Consider the following 26,283-nt stretch of genomic DNA (forward strand, 5'->3'; position numbering starts at 1 on the left):
AGTTCAGTGCAGAAAATAAGCTCCATTCTTTAACAAATTGAGTCACCAACCCAGTTGATATCAATTGATGAAGCATAAATCATCTTAACATCATGTGCAGTCAATGGAAGAATACATGTCTGCGTGCAACCCCAAAATTAGAAACATTACAGTAGTTAATGCTTTTTCCCTGTCTACTACTGTTAACTGGTCCTATGCTCTGTAGGTATGTTTCCTGAAACACCCTCTGAAACACTAAACCTTAATGATAAGGCAAGGCACACAATTCACGTTTTGGCTGCTCATACCAATTTTGAGACATTGCTGAACCTAACTGGAAGGTGCTTAATTCTTCCATTGGAAACTAGCCTATTCCTGGTCAGATGGAAGGTCTTTAGTCTCTGACAGTGGTCATTAGAAGATGCCAAACAATAATAAAATAAAAATCGTAAGAAAAAAAAATTAACTTATGAAACTTAATCATTGGAGAATATTGTGAAAATTTTGAATGCATGTATTAAGAAAGTGTTTAGGAAAAAAAGTCGTAATAACACTGGTCAACATCTATAAGGCTCTTCCTTGTGAGGGTGGTGAGGCCCTGGCACAGGTTGCCCAGAGAAGCTGTGACTGTTCCATCCATGGCAGTGCTCAAGGCCAGGTTGGATGGGGCTTGGAGCAACTTGGTCTAGTGGAAAGTGTCCCTGCCTGTGGCAGCGGGCTGGAACTGGATGAGCTTTAAGGTCCCTCCAGAGCCAAACCATTCCGTGATTCTATGATGATTCTAATATTTTAACATTTTTCAGATTATTTTCATCATCTCTAGCAGTTTATGACACATGGACTCAAGTCAGATAGTGTCCTGGTATTTATCAGCCCTCAATTTTTCTTCTGGAGACAATTCCACTTTTGTTGAAGCTGTGGAACTGTTCAGACATAAACAGAAAAAAAATAGTCACCAAACTATTAAACAAGCAGTGGAATATGAAAGCTCGAAGAAAAATTAATCTTTCTCAGTACAAAAGAAATTATACTTAGGCTTATACGGATTTTTGTAAAATTCACTGATTTTTCAAGAATGAAATCTTTCATCCCATGCAAGCAGTATCTTGAGCCTTTGCAGGCACGTCAGTGCTTGTGGTTATCACTACTGGTATACCACTACACCAGTGAAAATGATTTCACTGAAACTGTTACTTCTTTTTACAGTTCAGTTTTGGGCTGTTTTATAAGCTAAGCATAAGCTCTCTTACGTTGTCTCTCTCCACACTGGAGTGCTTTTCTGGAGCAGCATGTCTACTTCATTTGGTAAGTATTCCCACTGTAGAGAGGCAGTCTCAATTTGAGAACACCTAGGTGCTATTATTTATTAAGTTAACGACAGTTTTTAGGAATAAATCAGGCAGAGAAACTGCTTTTTAGCTGGCTGCATCAGTGGACAGTAACAAGCCATGTACTTACAACGGAACTGATAGCGTAAGCACTGTTATACTGATAGAAGACGATTTTGAAAAGCACAGTATCAAAATGAGGGTTTCTGTCTCCATTTATCATATTCCATTTCCTAAGAATACTATGAGTAAGCTGAAGGATGATCTAACTCCTTTCAATTTCTAACAAGCACCATTTCAATTTATTTCACATAACATATGGAGCAGCCATAAAAATGACAATGAGATTGGTTAAATTAAACTGCTAAGCTATAAAGTGAAATTATCTTTAAACCTCATGTTACTTATGCTTAAGATCCTCATATTCATGGAGATCTGCTTTTAAAACCAGTTTACATGTCTTCTATTAAGAAGAGATGGTTCAAAACTAATTAATACTTGTTTCCACTGTGTTTTGAAGAAACAGTAGCATAATGCTACTTTATTATTATCATGTGTATTCATTAAAATGCTTGAACACTAGAAACCATTTTGCAAAAAATCAGTCATATCATTTACAAACCTGTGTGTCACGAGCAGTAAAAATTTTTTGAGAGAGATTTTTACCAATATAACACCCACAGGCATTTTAATTGTTACAATTTCTCCACGATAACCAAGCATTTCGGCTTATTTCATGAAAAGTGAGCTGCCAAAAGAGAAACAGTAAGAAAATTTCCCATGATCTACAGTAAATTTCATGTGGGCATTGCTGATGATGCAGGAATTTCACCAAAAATATAAATAACTTACTTTCTAGTAACTTTTAAAATTATAGATACAATCTAACTGAAAAAAACACAAACCCATAAAAATTCATGAAAAGAATGTTTTGATAATCTTATCTTGAACAGAAACAAGAGATTTTACCAAAAATGGCTGTTTATTATCTTGCATGTTCCTTCAGTGCTTATGATAACCTACTGTAACATTCATGGTACAATGTATCTCTTAGGATTTCTAAAATTCTGGAAAAAATAAGAGGTTATTATAGTTCCACTTCTAGAATGTTTATGTTGTTCCATTTTAGTCTATTTGACCAACAACTTTTTCTGGCATGTCTATTTTTTCACTCTCATTAACCCAACTGTACAAATGGATAAAAGTCCTGTTAATATTTTCTTTACAATGGTGACCCCAACAGCACAGGACAAAGCCAGAAAGTAAAGCTGCTGTGTTTATATACAGGTTTGTTTGTGCGTATGATAACAATTTTTTCATAGCTTGACTAGGAACTGAATACATAAAAAAACCCCAACTGCTGAAGAGATTTCATGTTTACAGTCACTTTCAAGTTACATGCTATAAGTTTGGTTTCAAGCTATGTACCTTGTTTCCTGCTTAGACATATTAAATACCAGCTGAAAGTTTAGTTCTGTGGATGGCTCAAAAATTAACTCTTACTAATTCTTAATCCTCTGATTAGGAAAAAAAAAAAAAAAAATCCAAAGAGTTTTGATTACCAGTGAAAGCCAAGGCAAATGTAAGGGAAAGACTGAAAGCAAATGGCCATCCTGATGAAATTATGAAAACAAAATCAGCAAGTAACCTGAGACTATCACTGCACACAAAACTGGCCACCAGTGACAATAGTTTTGAGAGTCTATAATCACCTGCTTCTATAAACTGATGCAAAAATACTTAACATTCAAGTGTAATATGGGCTCTGTTAATAGAATAGTGGCACTTACTCCCTTAAAACTTACAAATAAAATTATTTCACACAGATGGCCTTTTCTTTTTTTTTCTTTTGTTATAGTACCAAATAGAATTGGTACAATAAAAAAATAGTGAAGGTAATTCAACTGCTGGAAAGGCATATCTGATTTGTCGTGTCACACAATTTCATAAAAGCTATTCAGTTGGAATGCAATAAATGAACATTCAAATGATTTACACACTTCTGGATCATAATTCTTTACACAATGTTTTATTTTTAAAAATACATATATATGCTGTATACGATTATGTTTATTCTCTGCGGTATAATAAAATCATAAATCTATCTGATGAAAAATAGATTGTATTCCAGTTGTATCACTGTAGCGCATAGAGCTGCTCTTATCATACCACTTACAAAGATCAATGGTAACTTGAAAATGATTTCACTCCATGCTACCTCTAATATATTAGCAATAAAAGGACTCTTTTTAATTTAAAAGTCGTATCAGCTGCTGTCCATCTTCTTTTAAACTCCTCTCCATTTCTGAAACTGACATATTACAGGAGCAAAATATCACCTGGTAACTACACGGCTACTTTCTGATTTTGCTTGTGAAAATTAGTTTGAAAACTAGCTTAAGTGTCAGTTCAGCAGAAATACAAAGCTCTTCCAGGCATGCGTTGCTGTGTACCACTCCCTAATCCATTTTCCTGCTGCCCTTGCATAAAATACCATTTTGATCTCATAAAACTTGCAGAGAAAGTCCCTTCTAATTTGTAGGTCCATGTCCTAAGACAGGGACAATTGTCCTTCTTCAAAAATTACAACCAGTTCCACTGTGATGATGTTAATGTAAAATGTACTATAAAATGTTAATATAAAGTAGCATTAAAAGGTGTGAAAATCTAGCCCAAATTTTCTCAACCAGCAGCAAACATCTTACACAAATTAAAAACAAAAACAGTAGTAAAGCATGCATTCCAAAGACTTATCTTCATAATAATCTTTCTAACAATTGAGGTGGCTCTGTATAATTATGACAAAATCACCTTTATTTGGTAGGTGAAGAGGTGACAACTGCCAAAAATGACGATCCTTTTTCTTCCCAGATATACAAGACCATAGCAACTCAAAACTTAAGTACCTATTACAGTATTAAGGCATCAACAAAACTCTGAGTAAGCATCCACATTTCACTGATGTCAACAGCTGGGTAATTGTAATATGACTATGAAATTGCAGTATGTGGTGGTCCACAACAGCATATTTCCCAGATCTTCACTATTATTGCTACCCTCAGATTATTACTATCACAAATACCTTTGTAAAACTATTTTTAAATGAGAATGTTCAAAATATGAGGTAAAAAGCCTGAAAAATGTCTCAAGTCTGGCATAAACAATATAGCAATAATTCAGAGATGGCCTAAATCAATTTTCAGTGAGATATAGCAATGGTTTATTTCCATTCTTCAGGAAGCTGTTTGGGAGCAGACAAAGACCTCTCAGAAATGTGTGCTTCAAAATGACACAATTGTAAAACAGACGTCATCTGAAGATTATTTCCTTGAAGTCATACAACTCTGTAACATGCACTGTTATCCAAAGGCAAGCATTTTCAAAATTTAATGCAAAATTATGATATTTATTGTATCTCTGACACCAAAAGGGGCAATTAGTTTATTTGCCTGAGCGCATCTTTCAAAGTATTTTAAAGGTACTAAAGTGCTTAGCCACAAAACACCGCCACTGTTTTTAAAAAGGCACAAAATCTTGAGCTGATATTTTTGTAATGGGGAAAAAAATCTGCACTGGTGCAGAATGGCTCCAGGAGCAAGGCCATGGATCCTTGGAGGCCTTGTGCGAGCAAAGCAAAGTGTAGGCCTCACATGTACATGACTTAAGCTGAAGGGCACACTACTGTCTTTGAGCTCTGGGGAAAGTCCCTAGGGGCTGAGTTGTGGTTTAAGACCCTTGTAAACAGGGACCGTATATGGGAGGGGAATGTAAATGAAACCATTCAGAACTAGCCAATGCTGTTATGACTAGTAGGCATAATTAACACTACAAGGATATAAGCAATGTACAAAATGAATAAAGCAGAAGCTTGCTTATCACTCATATTGGGTTGTCGTGTCTTGCTTCGCCTCGCCGTCGGCACTGCATCAACAAAGAAGTCTTTCAGCACTCCACTGTTTCTGTAGCACTGATTACACATATTAACCTCCTTGTTTTTTCTACTTCCATTAGAAAAGCTTAAAGAACATAGGCGGTTCAAATTTTGCCTTCTTGTAGAATCCTGCAGCTCTTTCAGTGATTCAAGTTCTATCTCATAGCTGTAGGAAATACAACTGTCATGGGACTACACATTTTCTTCCTCCCCGATCACACCTACTGCAGTAATTCCTAAGATTAAGATGATGCAACAGTCAAAAATTCCATCGAGAGAAAAACTATAGCACAAAAATTATATGGCATTAAAAATTTCTTAAATGCTCAAGTGGTTAAGGTAAAATTACTAGTAAAATAATTATAAAACTTTTAACCTACAGCTAGAAACAAAAGAAGACAAAAGCCTTATTTCTTCTTTAATGCAATGACTTTCACTAGTATTTTGGATACAAATAAAATAGTCTTTACCTAGAAGAGTTCTTCTTTATTTTTTCATCAAGATCACTAAGGATTTGTTGAAACTCCAGTTCTGTAGGAAGGACATCCAACAAACAGTCTAAATTGGAAGAATCTAGAGAATACTCTCCTCCCCATTCCATTTTCAGAATCTGCAAAACAGATACAGTGGTTGAATAATGAAAAAACTCAGACAAAGAAGTATCAAAATATACACAATTTTGTTCCTTGGAAACACTTGGACTAATAAAAAATGTGTTTATGTAGCTCTTTTACCTTAATCAGAGTAGTATATTTCTTCATTATCCCTATTATAAATTTCTATTATATAAAAATAAATATATATGAGAGGGTAAATTTCTTTTGCTGCGTGCTTATAATTTCTGTCTGAGAAGTAACTGCTGTCTGGACATTAGGCACATCATTGCAAATATTTAGAACACAAAATTCCAGACCAGAACAAGTGCCATCTTGCTTTGTACACATTTTACTCAATAAATATTTTCTCAAAACATGTCAAAACCACTGGCCTACTCTAAGACACTAAATCCCAGTAGTCTTTATATTAGAAGGAAAACATTAGCAGAGCTTTTTTCCTGTTTTGTTTTTACTGTACTCTCTTTTTTGAGAAATAAGTTGGTTTTACAGTGATTACTTACTACCAAAGTTAAAATTACATGAAAAGTGGAAACTTCTTAATAACCACCATATTTCATATCTGCTATTTAGGATTTAGTAATAGTATTCATACTGCAGTAGCAACATGAGGAACAAACATAACTAGCCAGATGCACACGATTTTTGGGCAACAAAATGTAATGAATTAATAAATATTTTTTTACAAGCAATATTCTTTTATGAAGCAATTACACTGTTGATTGGAAATTTACCTACAGGCACTATGAGAAAAACAGAGCTTTTCTAAGTGCATACAGGCTACATGCTCTAAACGAACATCAGATTAAAATGCAAGGTCAGGATGGCAGTTTTTGAAAAAATATGAGTGAAGACCTACAAATAGCAGAACTGTGCATTTCTTCAGCAGAAAGACTAATTCTGGTTTTGCTCTTTAATAATACAGAGAACATGAAGGTCCTTTAAAACCTACTATCTTGCACATATGGTTTAACAGGCCAAAACTACAAAATATTCCATGGATCTGTAATTTTCTTAAATTCTCAGAAGCTACAGAATAACGCTTCGCAAATAACAATACAAAGACTTTCAACATTTTGGAATGTAGCTGAAACTCAAGTCATCCTTCTGGTTAAAAGTTTTGGATGCAAACCAAATACACATAACTCATTGAGGAAAGATCAGTCTTTGAATATAAGACTCAAAGTATCTTAACATCTGTTACTGCAATTAAAGACATTGCAATTAAAAGCAGAAGTTAAATGTAAAAGATTAAGCAGTGCTTTATGTAACTGAGATAAAAGCAATAGTGAAAATACCGTTGTTCACTCACATATTTTTATATTCAGGTAAAGTCACTCAAATCCATTCCCTTTTCTCTTCAGAAATATCTCAGAATTTCTATAGAATACAATGCTAACTCCATGCAGTACTTATAACTCAAACACATCTTTTATTCAACTATGCTTGCAGAACAGTCTATGATTGGTATAAAATGCACTCTGTAGTAGATATATGTAATGCAAAAATAACAACAGCTTGGAATGACTCAGAGTTTTCATAAGATAGCTGCACCATGAAAATCTTATATTTATTCCAATATTCTTCCGTTACATGATAACCAAAAGAAGCTTGTGTTCCTCAAAAAAAAATAAAAATCAGTATAGTTTACAGACCACTTACTGTTTGAAAAATTCATCACATGAAAAAAATCACCTTGTTAACATGACAACCTAGTTTTCATGTATGCCTTCCCGTAAGACTTCTATGTCATACTTCTTCAGTTCACTCCTCAAAACAAGGTAATTATTCCTTTCACTCTCAGTTTATGAGAGAAAAAGCAACATCTGATTATTCAGTTTCAAAATACTGTTTTAGCTGGTCAATAGTAATTTCTTCATGTAAAAGTCTAAGAACTTCCCTAATACAAGACTATCACATGAAAAAGAAAAACACAAAAATGTTTTAGAAGGGAAAAAGAAGTACATCAAGATATAAATTGATAAAAATTGAGCAAAAATTCTACCGTTATAACTAGTGTCAGGGCTCTGAGTGCACTTAAGACACTTTAACTGCCTGATGACCTGGACTCGCAGAGGAACTAGATGACCACTTTGGTGCCTGCCTCTATTGCATCCCTTAGGGGCAGCAGGATGGGCACCAGTCTGCAAGGCCCCTCCCCAGCCACTTAGTTATCCGCCTTTTCTCCTGGCCCTGAAAGAGCAGTCAGTCATTGCTGCACCCTGACAGCCAGTATGACACAGCCCTCCTCTGATGGCAAAACCCAATTTTTGTTAATAAATACATTTCTTAAAATTTTTATTATTTGAGATACTGGGAAGAACTCTTGTTTTGAAATTTCAAATTCTTTCAAAGTATTTTAGACAGTAGCAACCCATTTCATCTGCAAAGGTTAATTTCACACTTGTTACTATGCTTCATAAAAAGTATCATTCCATCATATTTCTTTTTACTATTACAGTGAAATACTGTGTGTTTTGAGACAAATGGTCCTGGAGAACCTGCTTCAGATGCAACTCAACGTGTCCCTATCTGTAATAGGTATAGTTCTTTTCAAAACGCATTAGAAGACTATTCATTACCATTACACTAATGTAGTTGTCAACCTTTTTAGTAGCTACTGAAGAAACTTATGTACAGAGTAGCTTAAGAAGAAATATTTTTCAGGTCTCTTATTTTAAACCAGAGTATCAATGCAATTTAACTTCACTGTAACAACTCACCGCTTCTAACAAACCTAATGTTAAGAACCAATTTTTATCAAAACCCATTAGTTCTATTTGAAAAAACACTATGGACTATTCAAGTTGAATCAACAGATACTCCTTGCTTTTTCAGTTCACGTAGTGTTTACCACCAAAAAATGCTTTTCCGTTTTAGTATTTTCTTTTTCAGTGTCAATCAAAAGGAAGGAATCTTCTCGTAGAAGTCATATATAAAATAATACATAGTTCAAATAGGTATTTCTTCATTCTGATAAAATAATACAATAAATATCTTGTGAAAACCTTCCGCTACAAACATACATGGGAAATTCCACAGGATTTTCAAGATTAATTTGAAATGTTTGAATTACTATAATTAGCATTAGTTCTCAAACACACTGTTCACATGGACATAAAACTTGAATAGACTTTTGTATGAGCACTTCCGCTGAATTCACACATGTATGATGTAGCTCAATGTATGAAAGTCATAAAATTTAAATATAAATTCATAGCCTAACATACTGTAGACAAGCAGGTGACAGACATTTCCTACTTTTTGACACAAACACTATTCTTTTAAAATACAGATTATTGGTGAGTTCTACAGTTCACTTGGTAGAACATTACTAGTTCATGTTTATAGAATACAAACTAATTTCAGCATTTTTAGAAACTTTGTAAACTTTGACAGACTCATTCATCAGTACCCAGTACTGTTACTCTGTGACTTCCCTTTGGCACTTCAGCCAGCTAAGATTCTTGTTCCGACTTCAGTGGGTTTCAGATATTACAGAAGAACATCATCAGGGAGAATGCCAGGCAAATTTTGTATTATAGTTACACAGAACATCTAGGTGTATGTGGAAAAAAAAATATAAAAAAATCTAAACTTCAGTTCACCTGCAGCTGCCTCTGAATCAACTGCCTAAGCCTAATGGAAAATGAATCAGCTGGGCTGTCTGTAAAAAAGTCATAGTACATACGTGTTTCAAGCAAATAACAGCAGAACTAAAGCAGGAAGTGTAAGGTTAGATGTGGTTTCTCATGATTGACTACACTGTGTCAAACTTCAAACTAAACGTTAAATTTTCATGGGTTTTCAAATGCCTGTATACATTTATGCAAACTGTAAGCAAACAGAAGCCTTAGCAAAGTATCACTGCATACAATACAGATTCTAAGAGATACAGAAAAGATGCTGTAGTCTGAGTACTACAGCACCTACTTCGGCAAGTTACACAGCAGGTTTTCTGAAAAAAGGCAAAGGAAAGCATTAAGGCTTCATTAAGGTCCAAGGGCAGGCTTTTACACACATAGTACTGTGTATGAAACAATCTAAAGAAGTTCTATAAACCTAAACAGAATCTACTACTTAAGCACTTGCAGATGTTTACTGGAAAAAATAATTTATAGGGTATCACATCAAGGAAATGTATATATACGTGGGTAGAAGGTCTTAATTTCAAGTATTTTTAACCTCCTAAGGCCAGAATTTGAAGCAATATGTAACAGTTTTATTCCTAGACTGAAAATTAACAAGTAATAATCTTAAATGAACCCTGAATCATTATAACATAAACAGTTTCACAAAAATAGAGAATAAAATACCAAGTTTGTGTCTAATAGCTGAAGAATAAAACAAATAAAAGCTTCCTGATTTATTACAGATAAAATGTTTTGGTTTCATCATAACTTCTGTTATTCACCACAACCAGCATACATATGTAAATAAAACTCTTGACTGGATAAAAAGAACAGCAGACTTGTATTGTTTTGTCCAAATCACTCATTTCTAAGTCAAGATTTGTATAAACGTAAATCTTGTTATTTTATAATTCAGCTTTTAAGGCATTCAAGAGTTAAAAAAACCATGACTGTCATTAATATCATTAAGGTAATGATAATGTATGAGACATTGTACGAGACATTCATTTCCAAATACTTCAAACATTACTTTCAGAGTATTTCAGCATAACTTGAAAATAGCTATATTTTGAATTTAAACAAAAACTAGTACATATAAGCCACTTAGAAACTATTACCTAATACATTTATTAATTTAGCAGATTTTTTTTTCACACACCATATTCCATACTTTTGCACAAAAACCTTTGTCTAAGTATAATCCAAGCACCATGGCAATCAAACTTTCTGGACTACTACTTTACAGCCAATCTAAATATTTGAAATATTACTTTAACATTATATCAGTTTTATCCCTAGAGCTCTCATTCCATCCACATCCAGGACAATAAGAGAAAACTGTTACCATTAGCATTACTTCAAAAAGATGTCAGTGTAGCCATGATTTGAAAACAGGGCTACTTCAAACTGCAGAACTGTATGTACAGAGAGCTAGCCAAATCATTGAAGCTTTTTTTCTGATCCTGCTTCTTACCTTACAGGAGGTATCTCCTTATTGCCCTAGCATCCTTGCAAAACTAAAAGGGGCTGAGAGAATTGTCAAGATTTTTCATCACTTAGTTTATACTTTCAAACCATCACCTTAACAATGATTTCCTTTATGTATCTGTAGTTGCACAACTGTTCCCAGCTGCTTTACAGCACAGAAGATGTCATCTGCAATTACACAGCAGGTAGAAACAGTGATGGCAATGGACTGAGATAATACTATTCAATGTAAAATTCCTACTGTTCTGGACTCCACATCGCCTGAATATTTAAAGGGTTTTTTTGAAACCACATACAGCTTACATGAGAAATACATTTCAAAATTATCATTTCTTGAGCTGTATGTTGACACAGTAAAAGCTTCTGTAGGAAAACTTTCAGAATTGTCTCACTATTTAAAATAAAGGCAGCAAAAGAAAAGGAAAAAAATATAAATTCTAAAAAAGAAAATAGCTCATTTTCAGTTCTGCTAGGACACAGGTATTAAAGATCCCTACTTAGATTTTCAAATTTACCTTCCATATTCACTTATTTCCCACACTTTGCTGAGGCATACACAGCTTTTACTAATAGAATACCACGCCATTCCAGTAAAAAAGAACATTTAATGCACACGAAAAAGTCGTTCTGAGTGTTTACGTAATATTTTGAATGTCACAAACTTTTAAACAAGTTTTATTAAAAAAATCTTGCAAGTGTTCCCCCTGTAGACTGTACACATTTGCTGTTGACACAAACTTATATTTAAATGTTGATTTTATATTCACCTGTTATTATTCACCACACACATAACACATTTTTCTTTACATCTTTCAAAGAGAGATTCTACCTATCTATAATTAAATATGTAACCATACTGAATACATTTTTTTCCCCCAAATTCTGTTATTATAACATACAGCAAATAAAAGAGTGGGAGTAAGATACAACCCACAGCGGGACTGAAGAAACAGTCATCACCATGGATGAAACAGAAAGCTGTTCCTTCCATCTCAAGCTGCAATATTAGAATGCAGTCCTATGACCTAAGGCAGCTATATCAGCCATTGAATCATCAAGCCTTTTCAAGCCTTGAAAAAGGACTCTGAAATACACATTTCCGCCAAATAGCAATATGCTATTTATTTTTAGTATCTGCAGGTTTTTATAAACTATGGTGCTTAGTCCTGTTTTCTAGTCATATGTACATGCAAGAATTTAAAACTGAGATCCACAGTACTCTCTACTGCCTCTCCCCCGTTCTTTGACTCACTCAATGTGAAATGTTGAGAATATAAAGCAAAGGATTCAGCACTGCTTTTTTATATTTCCTGCTACTTGGGACTGGTAAGAGATGTTCAAAGACAAGGAGAGAATTCTCATTTACATAAACTTAATCAAACACTGTTGGTTAAAGGCAGTGACTTCAAAAGAGGAACACGCCATCTGGAGTTGCAAGGAAACTCCTGAGGAGTTACATCAGAAGAAAAGAATAAGGCATAACATGACTTCATAACCTTCTGAAGAGAAGAAATGGCCATTTACTGAGTAGGTATTGAGTGAAACAGTCCTGTATCATCTTTGTCTCTCTGCCAGTTATCCCATAACTGGAGTCCCACAGTGTACAACATCCAAGAGTCAACACTTACAAGCCATTCTTGGACCAGAAGTCCAAAGACATTAAGCATCCTACCTGTGAAAAGTCAGTGTCGTAGCCTACCTTCTTATTAGTCTTTACAGTTACTAAAGCCTTAAGTTTTGTATATAAGTATATACTTTTGTATACAAGTGGGCTGCTTTTTTTATATTTCTGGGGGTTTTTAGTAGAGATAAAACAAGGATTCAAGATGCCTCTTCTCACAGATTTTTTTTTTTTTTTTTGTGCCTGTAGTTCTATTATATTTAGTAAGTTTTAAAAACAGATAAATCTGGTGCTATTTTTTCTTCTTTAGATGTAAAATCAGTAATCAACTTTTCTGCCACTGCCACATACATACAAATGAGACATAAAATCCTCTTCTGCCACTGTCCTCAATTAAGACTACATCAATCAATCTCATTGTCAAATGGATATGCTTTATGAATGGTGGATGCTTTAAAGGTACTTTTCAATTGCAAAATAACTACCAGGTCAGTAGACTACTGTAATCACTAATGCACAGACAAGAGATTATTAGAACTCTATTTAGAAATACCTATTGTATGTTCTCTTATCATCCTTTGTTGTTTTTTTTTTATTAATGGTATTTGCCAGGAAAAAAATCATTAATTAGAATAAGCTTGAATTAGCATATAGTATTTATTTTCTACAGCTACATCTGAAGATTGTAAGTACTAAGCAAATTTTGCATGCTGGTATGAGAAAATGTCTGAGAGCAGTAATTACTTTCCCCAGAAAGACTGCAGGGCATCGTTTTTTCCTGAGGACAAGAATATAAGAGATCTCCTATGTGTGAGACTAACAGTGCATCTACTGTAGAACTGTCTTTCCAATTGCGGCAATAAGAGATGCTATTTAGGTGAGTCCTCATTTTGTGTTACTTACAAACTCAGAAGGAAGAGGCAAGTCTTTACAGAACCACAAATCCCTCTCAGAACTATGCTCTCAAAATCACCTGCTACAGCCTTCTTTTCTTGCTTGTCATTAATGTTTAAAACTGCACAGATTTATAAGGACTATACTGAAGAAACTAATCTTTTAACACAGTAGTAAAGAACCTAACTTACAATTTTCAACTAAATCCCTTACAAATAATTACTACCTGCTTTATACTAGACCACAAAAGCCTTTACCTGTTTATTGGAAAAATTCTCCATCTTGACATAATACTCTTTGAGCACAATGGTATTGAAAGGAAAGAAATTTCAAGACCTTTGAGATCTTATAGTTGTTTAGATCAGATACAGAATTGTTACCATTTTAACAGGAGATAGCCTTCCAATGAAACTCCTGTATTTAAAAGAATTACAAAAAAAAAGGCTGCAACCGCAGCTTTGAAAATGTAGACTGTATTTCAGTTCCTTCATTCACGCACATTCTATTTATTTCTCAGTTTAAACCTAAGAGTTAGAAAAATGTCAATTTTATAAAAATGGAATACAAAAACTCTCCATAAATGTCTCTTACATGGGTCCAAGTTTATAGTCACAGTCTTAGTGGCTTGCTTAGCAGCATAAACGTCACGGACTCTCTTGTCCCAAATATTACAGCTTCTCACTAAATTGAGTGTTGTATGACACACTTTACTATAACTGAAAACTGTAAATGTTCATTAGGTTTCCTTTTTTTAAAAAATATCTTTCATTTATTAAATCAAATGTTTAAATTAGGTTTGCCTGGCATAACTCAAACTTATAAAGTTTCATGCCTTACTGCCTACTGCTCAATACATCTTTAAGATACTACTGGGTAATGCAGCCACATACTGCTTCTTACTACTTACAGTTCTCAACTTCAAAAGCACTGTTAACCTTCTGTATCTGTCTTTAAAAAAAACAACACCAAAACCCAAAAACTCAACCTCAGACATAAGTAATGGCACTCTACTCCCTCTTACCATGTATCCTGGAGTACAGTATACTTGGATACACATGATCTAGGAAAAGTTAAACATTTTCAAGGTTGCAAGACACAGTCTTGTTTGAACAAAAAGCATCTGCTTGCTTCACCCATACTCCAAACCCAGAAGTATGAAATGGAAACATGGAAGCTTTTTAATCAGTCTCTCACCCAAACTTTCAAAGCAGCCAGTAGATCAAATCAGACTTACCTTTAGGATGCAATCTCAGTCTTTTAATCTGTAAGAAATAGTCACTGCTCTTACTCAAAGTGTATCAGCAAATTCATGATCAAGCCTAGAAGAGACAAGGTATTTTCATAGAATCATAGAATAGCTAGGGTTGGAAAGGACCTTAAGATCATCAAGTTCCAAGCCTCCTACCATGGGCAGGGACACCTAACACTAAACCATGTCACCCAAGACCTTGTCCGACCTGGTCTTGAACACTGCCAGGGATGGAGCATTCACAACCTCCTTCAGCAACCCATTCCGGTGACTCACCACCCTAACCGGAAAGAATTTCCTCCTTATATCCAATCTAAACTTCCCCTGTTTAAGTTTTAACTCCTTGCCCCTTGTCCTATCACTACAGTCCCTAAGGAAGAGTCCCTCCCCAACAGCCTTATAAGCCCCCTTCAGATACTGGAAGGCTGCTATTAGGTCTCCACACAGCCTTCTCTTCTCCAGGCTCAACAGCCCCAACTTTCTCAGCCAATCTTCATACAGGAGGTGCTCCAGCCCCTGATCATCCTCGTGGCCCTCCTCTGGACTTGTTCTAACAGATCCATGTCCTTTTTATGTTGAGGACACCAGAACTGCACACAATACTCCAGGTGAGGCCTCACAAGAGCAGAATAAAGGGGCAGGATCACCTCCTTCAACCTGCTGGTCACGCTCCTTTTGATGCAACCCAGGATACGGTTGGCTTTCTGGGTTGCAAGCACACACTGCAGGCTCATGTTCATTTTCTCATTGACCAGCACCCCCAAGTCCTTCTCTGCATGGCTGCTCTGAATCTCTTCTCTGCCCAGCCTGCAGCTGTGCCTGGGATTGCTCTAACCCAGGTGTAGAACCTTTTTTGATGGGAATATTTAGTTACACACAAACTGTAGGAGGACTGCAAAACAAGACTAAATAATCTTAAAGAGACCTGTATCACCTCCTTTCAGGAAAAGGCTTTTCACCATAGCATGACAGTAATTACACACTGCCTATAATAACCTCCCCAGTGTCTATAGCTTTTTCTTCTTTAAAGCACAAGTATATAGAATTTAAAGACTGTCATTTCCCATTCTTTTTCATACAAAACTATTTTCTATTTAATATATGAATTTGTTTCCCACCTTCTATTCCTCTATTTCAACTCTTCGTATTGCTGCTTTCCAGTCTACTTTCAAAGAAAACAGGCTTACACAACCATTGTCTGAGCATCTCTCCCCACTGTGCCCCAGGCACATATTTTTCCCAACTTCAGCCAAGTTTTGCAAAGGAGTAGAAGACTCAGAGATAATTAAGTTATAACAATTTTCAGGAATGTAGTTGCACAAATGTAACAAAATCCCTGTAATTAAGTCTGCTGAATTTACCTAGAATTTGTAATGCAGTCAGTATGAGAGACAAAGCCTTAAAACATTAGGTATGTCTTAAGAATGCAGCCATGCTGTGATGCTGGAAAACATGGAAAGTTATGATATGACTTGCACACAGGATGCTTGCTGCTTGGCAGATGCAATGTTTTAAACGAGGAATACTTCTGACAGGCAGAAGCAAAAAAAGCAACCTGATAAGAGAGTCTGTGACACTTTGGCACCATTTATACTAAATAGCTATGTTTGAAGTGGTTGTAAGTACTGGTGACTAACCTCTGCAACATCCAGGAGTGTCTCCCGGACTCCTCTCCCTGTAACAGTGAAGGAAAAAGGAAAACAGCAAGCTATTTGTGGTCCTTCAACTTACTCAGACGCAACTTCTGTGTTAACAAACTGCTCTCAAAATGCAAGATGAATGACCAGTGGAATTGCGAAGGCCTCTGCAGACTCAAGGCAGAGTTTTGGAACACTCATGAAAGGTATTTCCTGACATCAGATCTCTTTGAAAATGTCAGCTACTGCTAAATGGTCTGCTGACAGAAAGGACATGGACCTTGCCAGAGCGAAGTCCCAAAGCAGGATTTTAGGACAAAAGTTATGATTAAATGCAGAAGTTTGGCTTCATCAGGCAGTTTTGAAGCCTCTTGCTGAATGAGAAACTAATAGAGTGGCACACAATACACTAGTCAGAAGTATGTTTCTCCACTGACTCTCAGAACCGTATAACCTTCTAAGTCTGTGCTTCTGAATAAGTTTTTAAACCATTTATTTGCATATTGCTGCTGCATGCTGCATAAGAAGTTATTCAGAAACACAGGAACAGAGGAAAGAAAAAACCCAACAAAAAAACCTCAAGATAACAACAGGAAGGTATGCATGGAGTCTTCTTGAAAATAATGAAAAAATGAAGTGCCCTAACTGCAGAATGCATGAGACTCTCATGACTATGATGTGGCTGAGAACAGCATTGTTGTTTTTACTCAGCTGAGAGGAACTCAAGCAATGCCAGGTGCACAGTGGCCTAAACATTAATACATGAAGTGTAAGAAGCAGGAAAGCTTAATTGCAAGGGATACTGCCTTTCAGAACACTGCTTGCAAAATACTGACCTGCAAGTCTCTCTTACAAGAAATCTATCTCCTTCAGCTTACAATCAAACCACAAATCTGTGTGGCTTTACAAAAGCTGATGACTTGAGGACTTCCACCCTAGACAACATATTTATGAAAAGTCTTTATCTGTTTGAGAATATTCATACAGTAAGTCTCCTGGCTTTGCTGAAGTAGCATAACAAAGGTAAAAAGAATGTACTATTCTGAATTTCCTAGCCTGTCATATGTTGGGGAAAAAGATAGCACTTATCAAAAAGGGGGAAGCCAAAAAAGGTACGTATGTAAGTGGGTCTGAATGGGTATATGTTAGCTTTCAGAATATCCAGCTAGTATTTCTACCTTGGAATAGCTGCTGTATGACTGAATCTTAAGGTTTTTCATAGGCAATCATATACTTGTACTCAATCAAATGTAACTGGCATCACTGTTTAAAGAAGGAAGATGGTATGATTCCACATGTAACTTAGCTTTTCTTCCTAGATCAGACAGCACTTTGCAGCCTGTAGCTTTTCAACCTGTAGGCCTATTTGAGCTTCAGAAAGAAGTCTCTTCCTGAAAGTGAATGCCATCAAGGACATGAAGAAGTTTAGCTCAAAATAAACGGAAGTAGAAAAGAGAGCACTTGACAAACTCTACTAATACTTAACCTTACGTAGAAAACTAAGCTCCTTGCTCATTTAAGTTTAACCTTAATTAACACAATTTTATGTTAGGCTTACATTTCATTAAAGTTCAGCTTTTAACTGTAATCAAAATAAAAAATTTGAATAACATGAAGTATTTGTAGAGAAAACTCATCAGATCTTTTTCATTAGTTGAATATGCTATGAAATGTGGTAAGAACCTGCACAATTAGTTTAAACAATGGAAAGAAGACAACTCAAGCCTTGTCTCGGTTGTAGGCCAAAGGATTTTCTTCCTTCTTAGAAGTTCAATCCATTTACTGACAATAAAATCTACCCTCATTTGAAGCAACCCTATTTCTTAATACCACATGCACATTGTCATCTTTCTTACAAATTCTACTGTGGATTTTGAGCCAGTTTTTAGACATTTCTCAAATATAACTTAAATTGCCTGTAGTTTCAGGCTGCTACTCCTGATCCCTTCTTTTAAGTTAGTCATCATGTTTGCATTGTGACAGTGAACACCAGAATAGGTGGCAGAAGATAACTGTAATTCTCTCTTGGGTAACAGGTTAAAATAGATGTCACTAGTGAATTTGGACAGTATTTATACTACTGCAGATAAACATAATTTAGTAAGTCAACACAGGAATCTTTCTTTCAGATATTAATTTTTAAAGCTTCTCAGTGTTTCCAAAAAGTTCAAAAGTAGTAAGAGGTCTCAGCTTTTTCTCAAAACCGTTGTGACAGACATGGAAGCCCCTGCTAGATAAATAAGAAGCAGACCCTCTTTAGAATAAAAATAATTATGATTGCATAGTAACATTTAGTTGAGAAAAATACAAAATACTTACGTTTGTCACATGCTTTTGACTAAACTTCATTTAAATGAAATTTTAGTTATGTGACTTCTGGAACGCAGGAATATATTTCAGTTGGACAGCCTATCAAGATGTTTTAAAAATTCTGAAAATGCTTATTTAGTATAATGTCCTTGCTTCAAAGAATTTCTTTTTTTTTTTTTTTTTGGCCCACATTACATTTTTATTTTAAGCTTTAACAGCTTTTAACAGCTGGTATCACAAACAGGCAGGAGATTAAACATATTATTTTACCAAAGTCTAGCATTAGTTTCTAGCTCCAGTAGTTCTGGAAACAACAGCCACCACATAAAGACAGATCAGTCCTTTACATAAAAAAAAAAAGATAGAAGGTGAGGTTATCCCTTAGAAATCAACAAGAAGATTTTAATCACTGTGTGAACTAGATTCTGCTGACCACGGTCTGTGCAGAGGCCCACCAAAAGCCTTTAGTAACCTTTAACTCCATTACTTAGGAGATGTCTTTAAGGAAAGATTGCAGGCCTCTTCCCTTACATTTGGCTGACTAAACCTTTGGGAGGAGGAAGAGGTGAAAAGTTAACTTCTGCTACTCACAAATTCATCATTCATGGCTTGACTTCGCGAACGAAGATTTGGGAAGGGCATTTACCCACGCTTACTACAAGCGCGCTGATGACTAAGAAGGCCAATGTGGGATAGGCAAATCCGGCTACAAAAAGCACAGCAGAAGGTCTCCTTGGGTGGAACAGGTGGGACACGATTCTTCCTGCGTTGTCTTTTCTCCTCGAGACTAGTTCTTCGTGAACTCTCAAAGGAGTCAGCGGCATTATGTATGGTGTGCCTCCAAGTCTCCCGATTGGAGGCCAAGGTGGACCACTGATGGTAGTCAATATGGCCAAGGCTAAGGTATTGTTTCAGGGAGTCCTTGTATCTCTTCTTTGGGGCACCTCTCTTGCGGCTACCAGTGGCAAGTTCACCGTAAAACACGATCTTGGGGAGGCGGTGATCCTTCATCCTAGAGACGTGCCCTGCCCAGCGCAGCTGCAGTTTCAGCAATGTGGCCTCGATGCTGGTGACCCCTGCCTGTTCGAGGACAGTGACATTAAACACATAGTCAGTCCAATGGATGTTTAGAATTGTACGAAGGCAGCGCTGATGAAAGCGTTCCAGGAGTCGCAGGTGATGACGATAGATGACCCATGATTCAGACCCATATAAAAGAGTAGACAATACAATGGCTCTGTAGACACTGATCTTTGTACTTTTCTTCAGGTGTTTATTACACCAGACTCTTTTATGGAGTTTTCCAAAGGCTCTATATGCCTTTGCTATTCTGTTGTCTATCTCTCTGTCGATCGTGGCATCTGAGGAAATGATGCTTCCCAGATAGCTGAACTGATGAACTGTCTTAAGGTCTGACTCGCCGATGGTAATATGGGGATGGCGATAATCTTCTTGCGGTGCAGGTTGGTAGAGGACTACTGTCTTCTTCAAGCTGACTTCCAGCCCAAAAACCTCAGCCGCCTCCGCAAAGCAAGATGTTAAACGCTGCAGAGCTGCTTCTGTGTGGGCAACAAGGGCGGCATCATCAGCAAAGAGCAGTTCACGGATAAGATGGTTTAGGGTCTTAGTGTGGGCCTTCAGTCGCCTTAGATTGAATAGGCTACCATCGGTACGATATCGAATATAAATGCCGTCTTGTTCGTCGAGGTCTGCTGTAGCCCTTTGGAGCATCATGCTGAAGAAGATTGTGAATAAGGTCGGTGCGAGAACGCAACCTTGTTTCACACCATTGGTTATTGGGAAAGGCTCAGAGAGTGCATCACCATACCTAACTTGGCCTTGCTGATCCTCATGTAACAGAATAATCATTTTCAGGAACTTGGGGGGACAACCTAATCGTTCTAAGATCAGCCACAAGCCTTTCTTGCTCACAGTGTCAAAAGCTTTGGTGAGGTCAACGAAAGTTACGTATAACCCCTTATTCTGTTCTCTACACTTTTCTTGCAATTGTCTGAGAACAAATACCATGTCTGTGGTACTTCTATTAGCCCTGAAACCACACTGACTTTCAGGTAGAAGTTCTTCTGCGATGGCAGGTACTAGAAAAACAAAGACTGGTTTGACGATAGCAACCAGGAGGTCCAGGAATTGCTGACAAAAAAGAGATCTGCTCATCAAGCACACCTCGCTCAGCCACTCTGCCATGTAAGAAAAGCAGCCTTTCGTCTTGCATGTAGCAAACTCCAACAGAAACTTAGAGACATCCAGAACAAGTGGTGGGTCAACCTAGCAGAAAAGACTCAACTATGTGCAGATTTGGGTGACCACAGAGGATTCTATGAGGCTCTGAAGGCAGTGTATGGACCCACATTCCAGGTTCAAAGCCCCTTACTTGGTGCAGATGGCCAAACGCTTCTTACAGATAAAATCTCCATCCTGAATCGTTGGTCTGAACATTTTCAAACCCTCTTTAGTGCTAATCGTGTAGTTCAAGGCGAAGGGATCCAGCACATTCTGCAACATCCGGTGAAAAACGAATTGGATTTAGCCCCTACCATGGGAGAGACTCTTAAGGCCATACAGCAGGTGAAAACTGGCAAGGCAGCTGGGGTTGACGGAGTCCCACCTGAAATATGGAAGCATGGAGGCCAAGCACTCCACGCTAAATTTCATGAGCTAGTTGTGTGCTGTTGGGAACAAGGCAAAATACCGTCAGACTTCCGTGACGCAATCATCGTCACTCTGTATAAGAAAAAAGGTGCCAAGTCAGACTGCTCAAACTACCGTGGTATAACTCTGCTCTCCATTGCTGGTAAAATTCTTGCAAGAATACTATTGAACTCACAAATACTGGCTCTGCATTATGATTGCTTCTTTTTTTTTTAAAATAAGAAATTAAAAAAGACACACCCTTCCCACAACTAAAACCCCTGCACTAAAAAAAGAACTATAAAAGGAAAGGTGTCTCAGCTGGCAACTGCTCAGTAGAAACTGATATACTAAATTACATCTTCCGAGACTAACATACACCAAAATGTAAATACATGCATTATACTTGAAGAAAAAATATGACATGGTATAAATTGTGAAAGGCATTTCTGTTTTCATCTTGAGAATGAAACTCGGTACAACCATTACACCCTAACATAGCAATGAAGAATCTCTAATTAAACCGGAAACAATGCGAAATAATTCATATTCACTTTTGCCAGGAGCCTCTCCTTTGATCTTCTGTGTTCTGAATCTCTAGCAAATATCTTACCTCTTGTACTTGAAAACACTGTAAATACTGAAATGTGAGGTTTTGAGTTTATTGTTTCTCTCTCCTTGCTCTTCAGACTAATTCCACAGCCAGCCACTAGAAAACGTACCCTGATTCAACCAACCTCCCCTTTGATAAATAATAGACATCAGGAGACAGAGAGATGGACTCCAATAAAATAGGGATATTTTCAAAATTATGAGTATTTGGCTAAGTAACACAGTAAAATCCACACATTCAGGAAGGGCAGCACTCCCCAACCCTAACTAGCCTAGAATAAGTCCACACAAACTGTACACTGAATTTTAACTGTTCTTCTAATTAGGTACTCCATAATTTTGGGTGACATGGTTTAGTGTGTAGTGTCCCAGTCTATGGGAGGGGGGTTGGAACTAGATGGTTAGGTCCTTTCTAACCCTAACTATTCTATAATTCTATGAATTTGTGTTAATACTTTTTTTCTGCGCTTGGAAGTACTTTAACAAGACCGTAGACTACCACCGCCAAATAATATAGTGTCATTTGAGAATAGAGAAGTAAATATGAAGATATGTAGCTGACATTTGACACTGTTTGTCCCCAGATGAAATTAATTTAGGGGGAAAAAAGGAAAATCCTTCCCCTTTCCTTCAAAGTGACTAGTTTTCACTTTTACACATTTATACCACAATTAAGAGTTAACAACAGGCTACAAAACACACAGGTATAACACAGTGCTGTTTACAATGAACTGCGTCCTATCAGTAGCTGAAAGAGCTAACACAGTATCTGTATCTCTAAGAACCAATAAATGCTTCACCATGAAATGGCAGATAGCTAGCTTGCGTTTCCCTCTGTCTGGGCAGCCCTGCTTGTCTCTGACTTACTGCTTTTTGTCAGGTGATGTACTGCTATGGCTCAAGTGTAGTCTGCCTCCTCCCATCCAGTATTAATATCAGAATGCCATCTCACAGCTGCAGTCAACTGTTGAATCCATGCTTCCAGTCACAAACCTACCTCCACTATTTTGACATAATTTAGTATTTCCTTGCACTGAAGAGAGACACACGGTCACTAACCATCACGACTGCTGACCGTGCATAAAGCACCCTGTAGCACTACTATCAGCATAACCGTGGAAATGGGCAAGCATTTTGTAACTCAACTAAACAGGTGCACACAACTCCTAAATCTGGATGCAGAGAAGGACTCTTCATCAGGGACAGCAGTGATATGATAAGGCATAATGGGTTTAAATGTAAACAGGGGAAGTTCAGGTTAGATATAAGGAAGTTCTTTACTATAAGGATAGTGAGGCACTGGAATAGGCTGCCCAAAGAAGTGGTAAATGCTCCATCCCTGGCAGTGTTCAAGGCCAGGTTGGACAGAGCCTTAAGTGACTTGGTCTAGTGTGAGGTGTCCCTGCCCATGGTGGAAGGGTTAGAACTGGATGATCTTCAGGTGCTCTCCATCCCAAACCACCCTATGATTCTATGAGAGGAGCAAACAGAAAGTTATGGTATGGTTGCAAACAAGAGGTTCAGAAGAACAAAGCAGAAAATGTGCAAGATTAGGGAACAGTATATAAATAAAGCAGAAAATACATCTCTTGGAACCAGAAGAATCCTGCAGAACAAACAGAAAAGATTACTGTCAAGACCAGAACAAGTCCTGATACTAGAAAATAAAATCAATTAAGTTGAAAGCAAATGAGATGCTCCCTTATAAAGAAAATTTCCCAAACAAGAAATAGCAGTGATGCCCAATACAATTGCTCACCACCAGACTGATACCCAGCCTGACACAAGCACTGATCTTCTAACTTCCAGGTAAGTCCCATCAGTTTATCTACTGGACATGATGTGCTGTGGTATGGAATACTCCTTTGGCTAGTTTGGGTCACGTGCTCTGTCGCTGCTCCCTCCAGGCTTCTTGTGCCCCTCCTCACTGGCAGAGCATGAGACTGAAAAGTTCTTGATCTAGGGTAAACCCTACTGAGCAACAACTAAAACATCGGTGTGTTACCAGCATTGTTCTCACTCTAGATCCAAAACACAGCACTGCACCAGCTACTAAATAGAAAATTAACTCTACCCAGCCAACACCAGGACAACAGAAAACGGTAATGTTAAGCTAACTTTCTGAAAGTACCAGTACATGCTTCTGTAACTACAGCACTAAGCCCTTCCTTTCTTGCACAGAAGCCGCTCATTGCTGTGTCTTTTACGTCCCTCTAAGATTGTCCTCTGCACACATTTCCAGTTTTCCTTCATCTCAGGGTCTATTTCATGGTGCTTGTCTGTGCTTCACACTCTCCCCTCCAGACTACATTGGGGTCTGCACACTCTTCTCACATTAGGCATTTTTATGCTCTTTTACCAGTGTCCTCACTGTTTTTAACATCACACTTTTCCCCCATGACAGTCCTTATTTTGAGAGACTGTGAACAATTCTAGGTAACCGCTTTTCCCCAGTCATTCTGCTCCTTTATCCTTTTTGCTCAGGGAGATGAATCACTCTGGATGCTAATATGCTTCACTCTGCTGCAAAGACAGGTGCAGATGAGAGATGGGACTTGCTATACTGGCATGGCTCAATTGTTAGAACATCGCATGCCATGTTTGAAAGGTATGAAGCTATGGCTATGCTAAGTAGCAGCAAAGGCTTTCATGTGTCACCTATTTTCCTTTCAGTTTTCTAATTTCCAAAAATATCCTAAAACTCTACACTGAAAATTGCCCCAAAAATAGATTTTTCTTTGCAAAGTTTCTGTACTGGAAAACAGAAAAGGAAACCATATGGAAATGAGAGCAACCTTCAAACTAGACTGGTATCTTACTTCTGCACTAACTCACATACTCAAAACCTGAAAGTTTACCTATTGACCAAGAGATAAAAAAAAGACTTCAGATAAGTGATACATTTTATATTCACTAGACACCAAAAGATGCATACAGTTTGAGGCTGATGTATCTCAAGCAATCAAAAATTCAGCTATATGAATATTGCAATAATTTCAGTTTTTAAATAATTTATCTCAAAGCAGCAGAAAGGATCACTATATAAAAATAAGATGTAAGATGCAAGTCATAAAAATTTGATGTGGATCAGCAATCTTTAAGACTTAAGCTCACTTTCTGCAAAACTATTAATGTTAGAAAATTCCTACCAAAATTCAAGTAATTAGAAAAATGAATTTTATGACCTGTTCCATGAATTCTTAATGCTGAGTTTTATTTCCTCTGAAGTATACTAGCAAGCTGCATGAACTCAAAAAAAAAAAAAAAAAAAAAGGTAAAAAGATAAGTTGTTGTTTAAATCAAACCACAAAGGAGAAAATTCACTTCATTCTGATCCACTCCCTTTTTCCTTTCATTTGCCCCTCTAGTCTTTCATTTTCTGCTACACTCCCCCTTTCAAATTTCCAAATGAAAATAAACGCTGGATAGTCAGAAAAATTATCTGTAACTGCATTTTACTGTATTTGCTGCTTAACATATCCCAACAGTAAACCTAACATTTAGAATCTATCATATCAACATACTCATCATGATCCAAGCTGCAAATAATAGAGAATGTCACTGTCAATTTTGCTTTCTCACACTTCCTTCCCTTCACTTCATCTGATTTTAATAATCCCTGTCAAACCACAAACAGTCCAAATTACCTTCTTGACACAGAAGCTTTCAAGGATGAGACAGAATCTCAACTTTTATTTAGAGCCTACAAAAGCAAGCTGTCCTACTGGACAAATATTATTTCCACTTTCGACAATCGTTACAGTAGAGCATGCTTTTTAATTTTCACTGAAGCTGCCAAGGGTTTGAGATAAGCTTCTTGTTTAGAGCAGACTGACTCACAGGATTAGCAAACCAACAACTGTAACTGTGTTTAAAGAAGCCAGGGCTTTCCAGTCGAAGAAAAAAATTACTTGCAAAAGGTGACAACTGCATGTCATAAACTAACTAAGAAAAAGATTATACAAATAATTTCAATTTAGTAGATCTCACAGGATGTGTTTCAAGATCATTTTACATTTCTGAGATTGACCAAAGGCTTGCAGCTAAGATGCATTATAAATCAGAATTTCAAGGAGGATAACTTTATATTCAACTACATCAGCTGCAGTCTAAGAAAGGTTAGCATTTGACAACAGGAAATATGTTCAAGCTTCCACAGAAGGATGTGATCTGTAATCGTTTTCCTCTCTGATGGATTGTCTTCAAAGCAAGCTTGATAACATAACTCGCTGCTTCATATATATCAATTTAAAAGTAATTGATTTTTCTGATGAGGCACAGTATTGTATAATTAGCATTCTATTTGAAGTTTATGTGGATTACGCAAAGCACAATACAT

General features: G+C 36.8%; 1 protein-coding gene across 4 annotated transcripts in view; it reads right to left on the reverse strand.

The window, feature by feature from the left end:
• The window catches only part of KIAA0825 (KIAA0825 ortholog), a 248,386-nt gene that overhangs the window by 208,855 nt on the left and 13,248 nt on the right, over positions 1–26,283 (reverse strand). For 2 of the 4 annotated variants that reach the window (XM_061360982.1, XM_061360983.1), the window contains exons 1-2: positions 25,130–25,195; positions 5,709–5,848 (exon numbers count right to left, since the gene is read on the reverse strand). In XM_061360982.1, the coding sequence (XP_061216966.1) occupies positions 5,709–5,848; positions 25,130–25,138 (149 nt within the window). In that variant the 5' untranslated portion in view covers positions 25,139–25,195. Of the gene's footprint in view, positions 1–5,708; positions 5,849–25,129; positions 25,196–26,283 lie in introns of those variants that run through there. The other 2 variants (XM_061360980.1, XM_061360981.1) reach the window with 1 other exon arrangement.

The sequence above is a fragment of the Neopsephotus bourkii genome, unplaced genomic scaffold (genome assembly GCF_033783945.1).
Source record: "Neopsephotus bourkii isolate Nb327-2 ecotype Australia unplaced genomic scaffold, CSIRO-AGI_Nbou_v1 NB_1038, whole genome shotgun sequence".
NCBI classification, from domain to species: Eukaryota; Metazoa; Chordata; class Aves; order Psittaciformes; family Psittacidae; genus Neopsephotus; species Neopsephotus bourkii.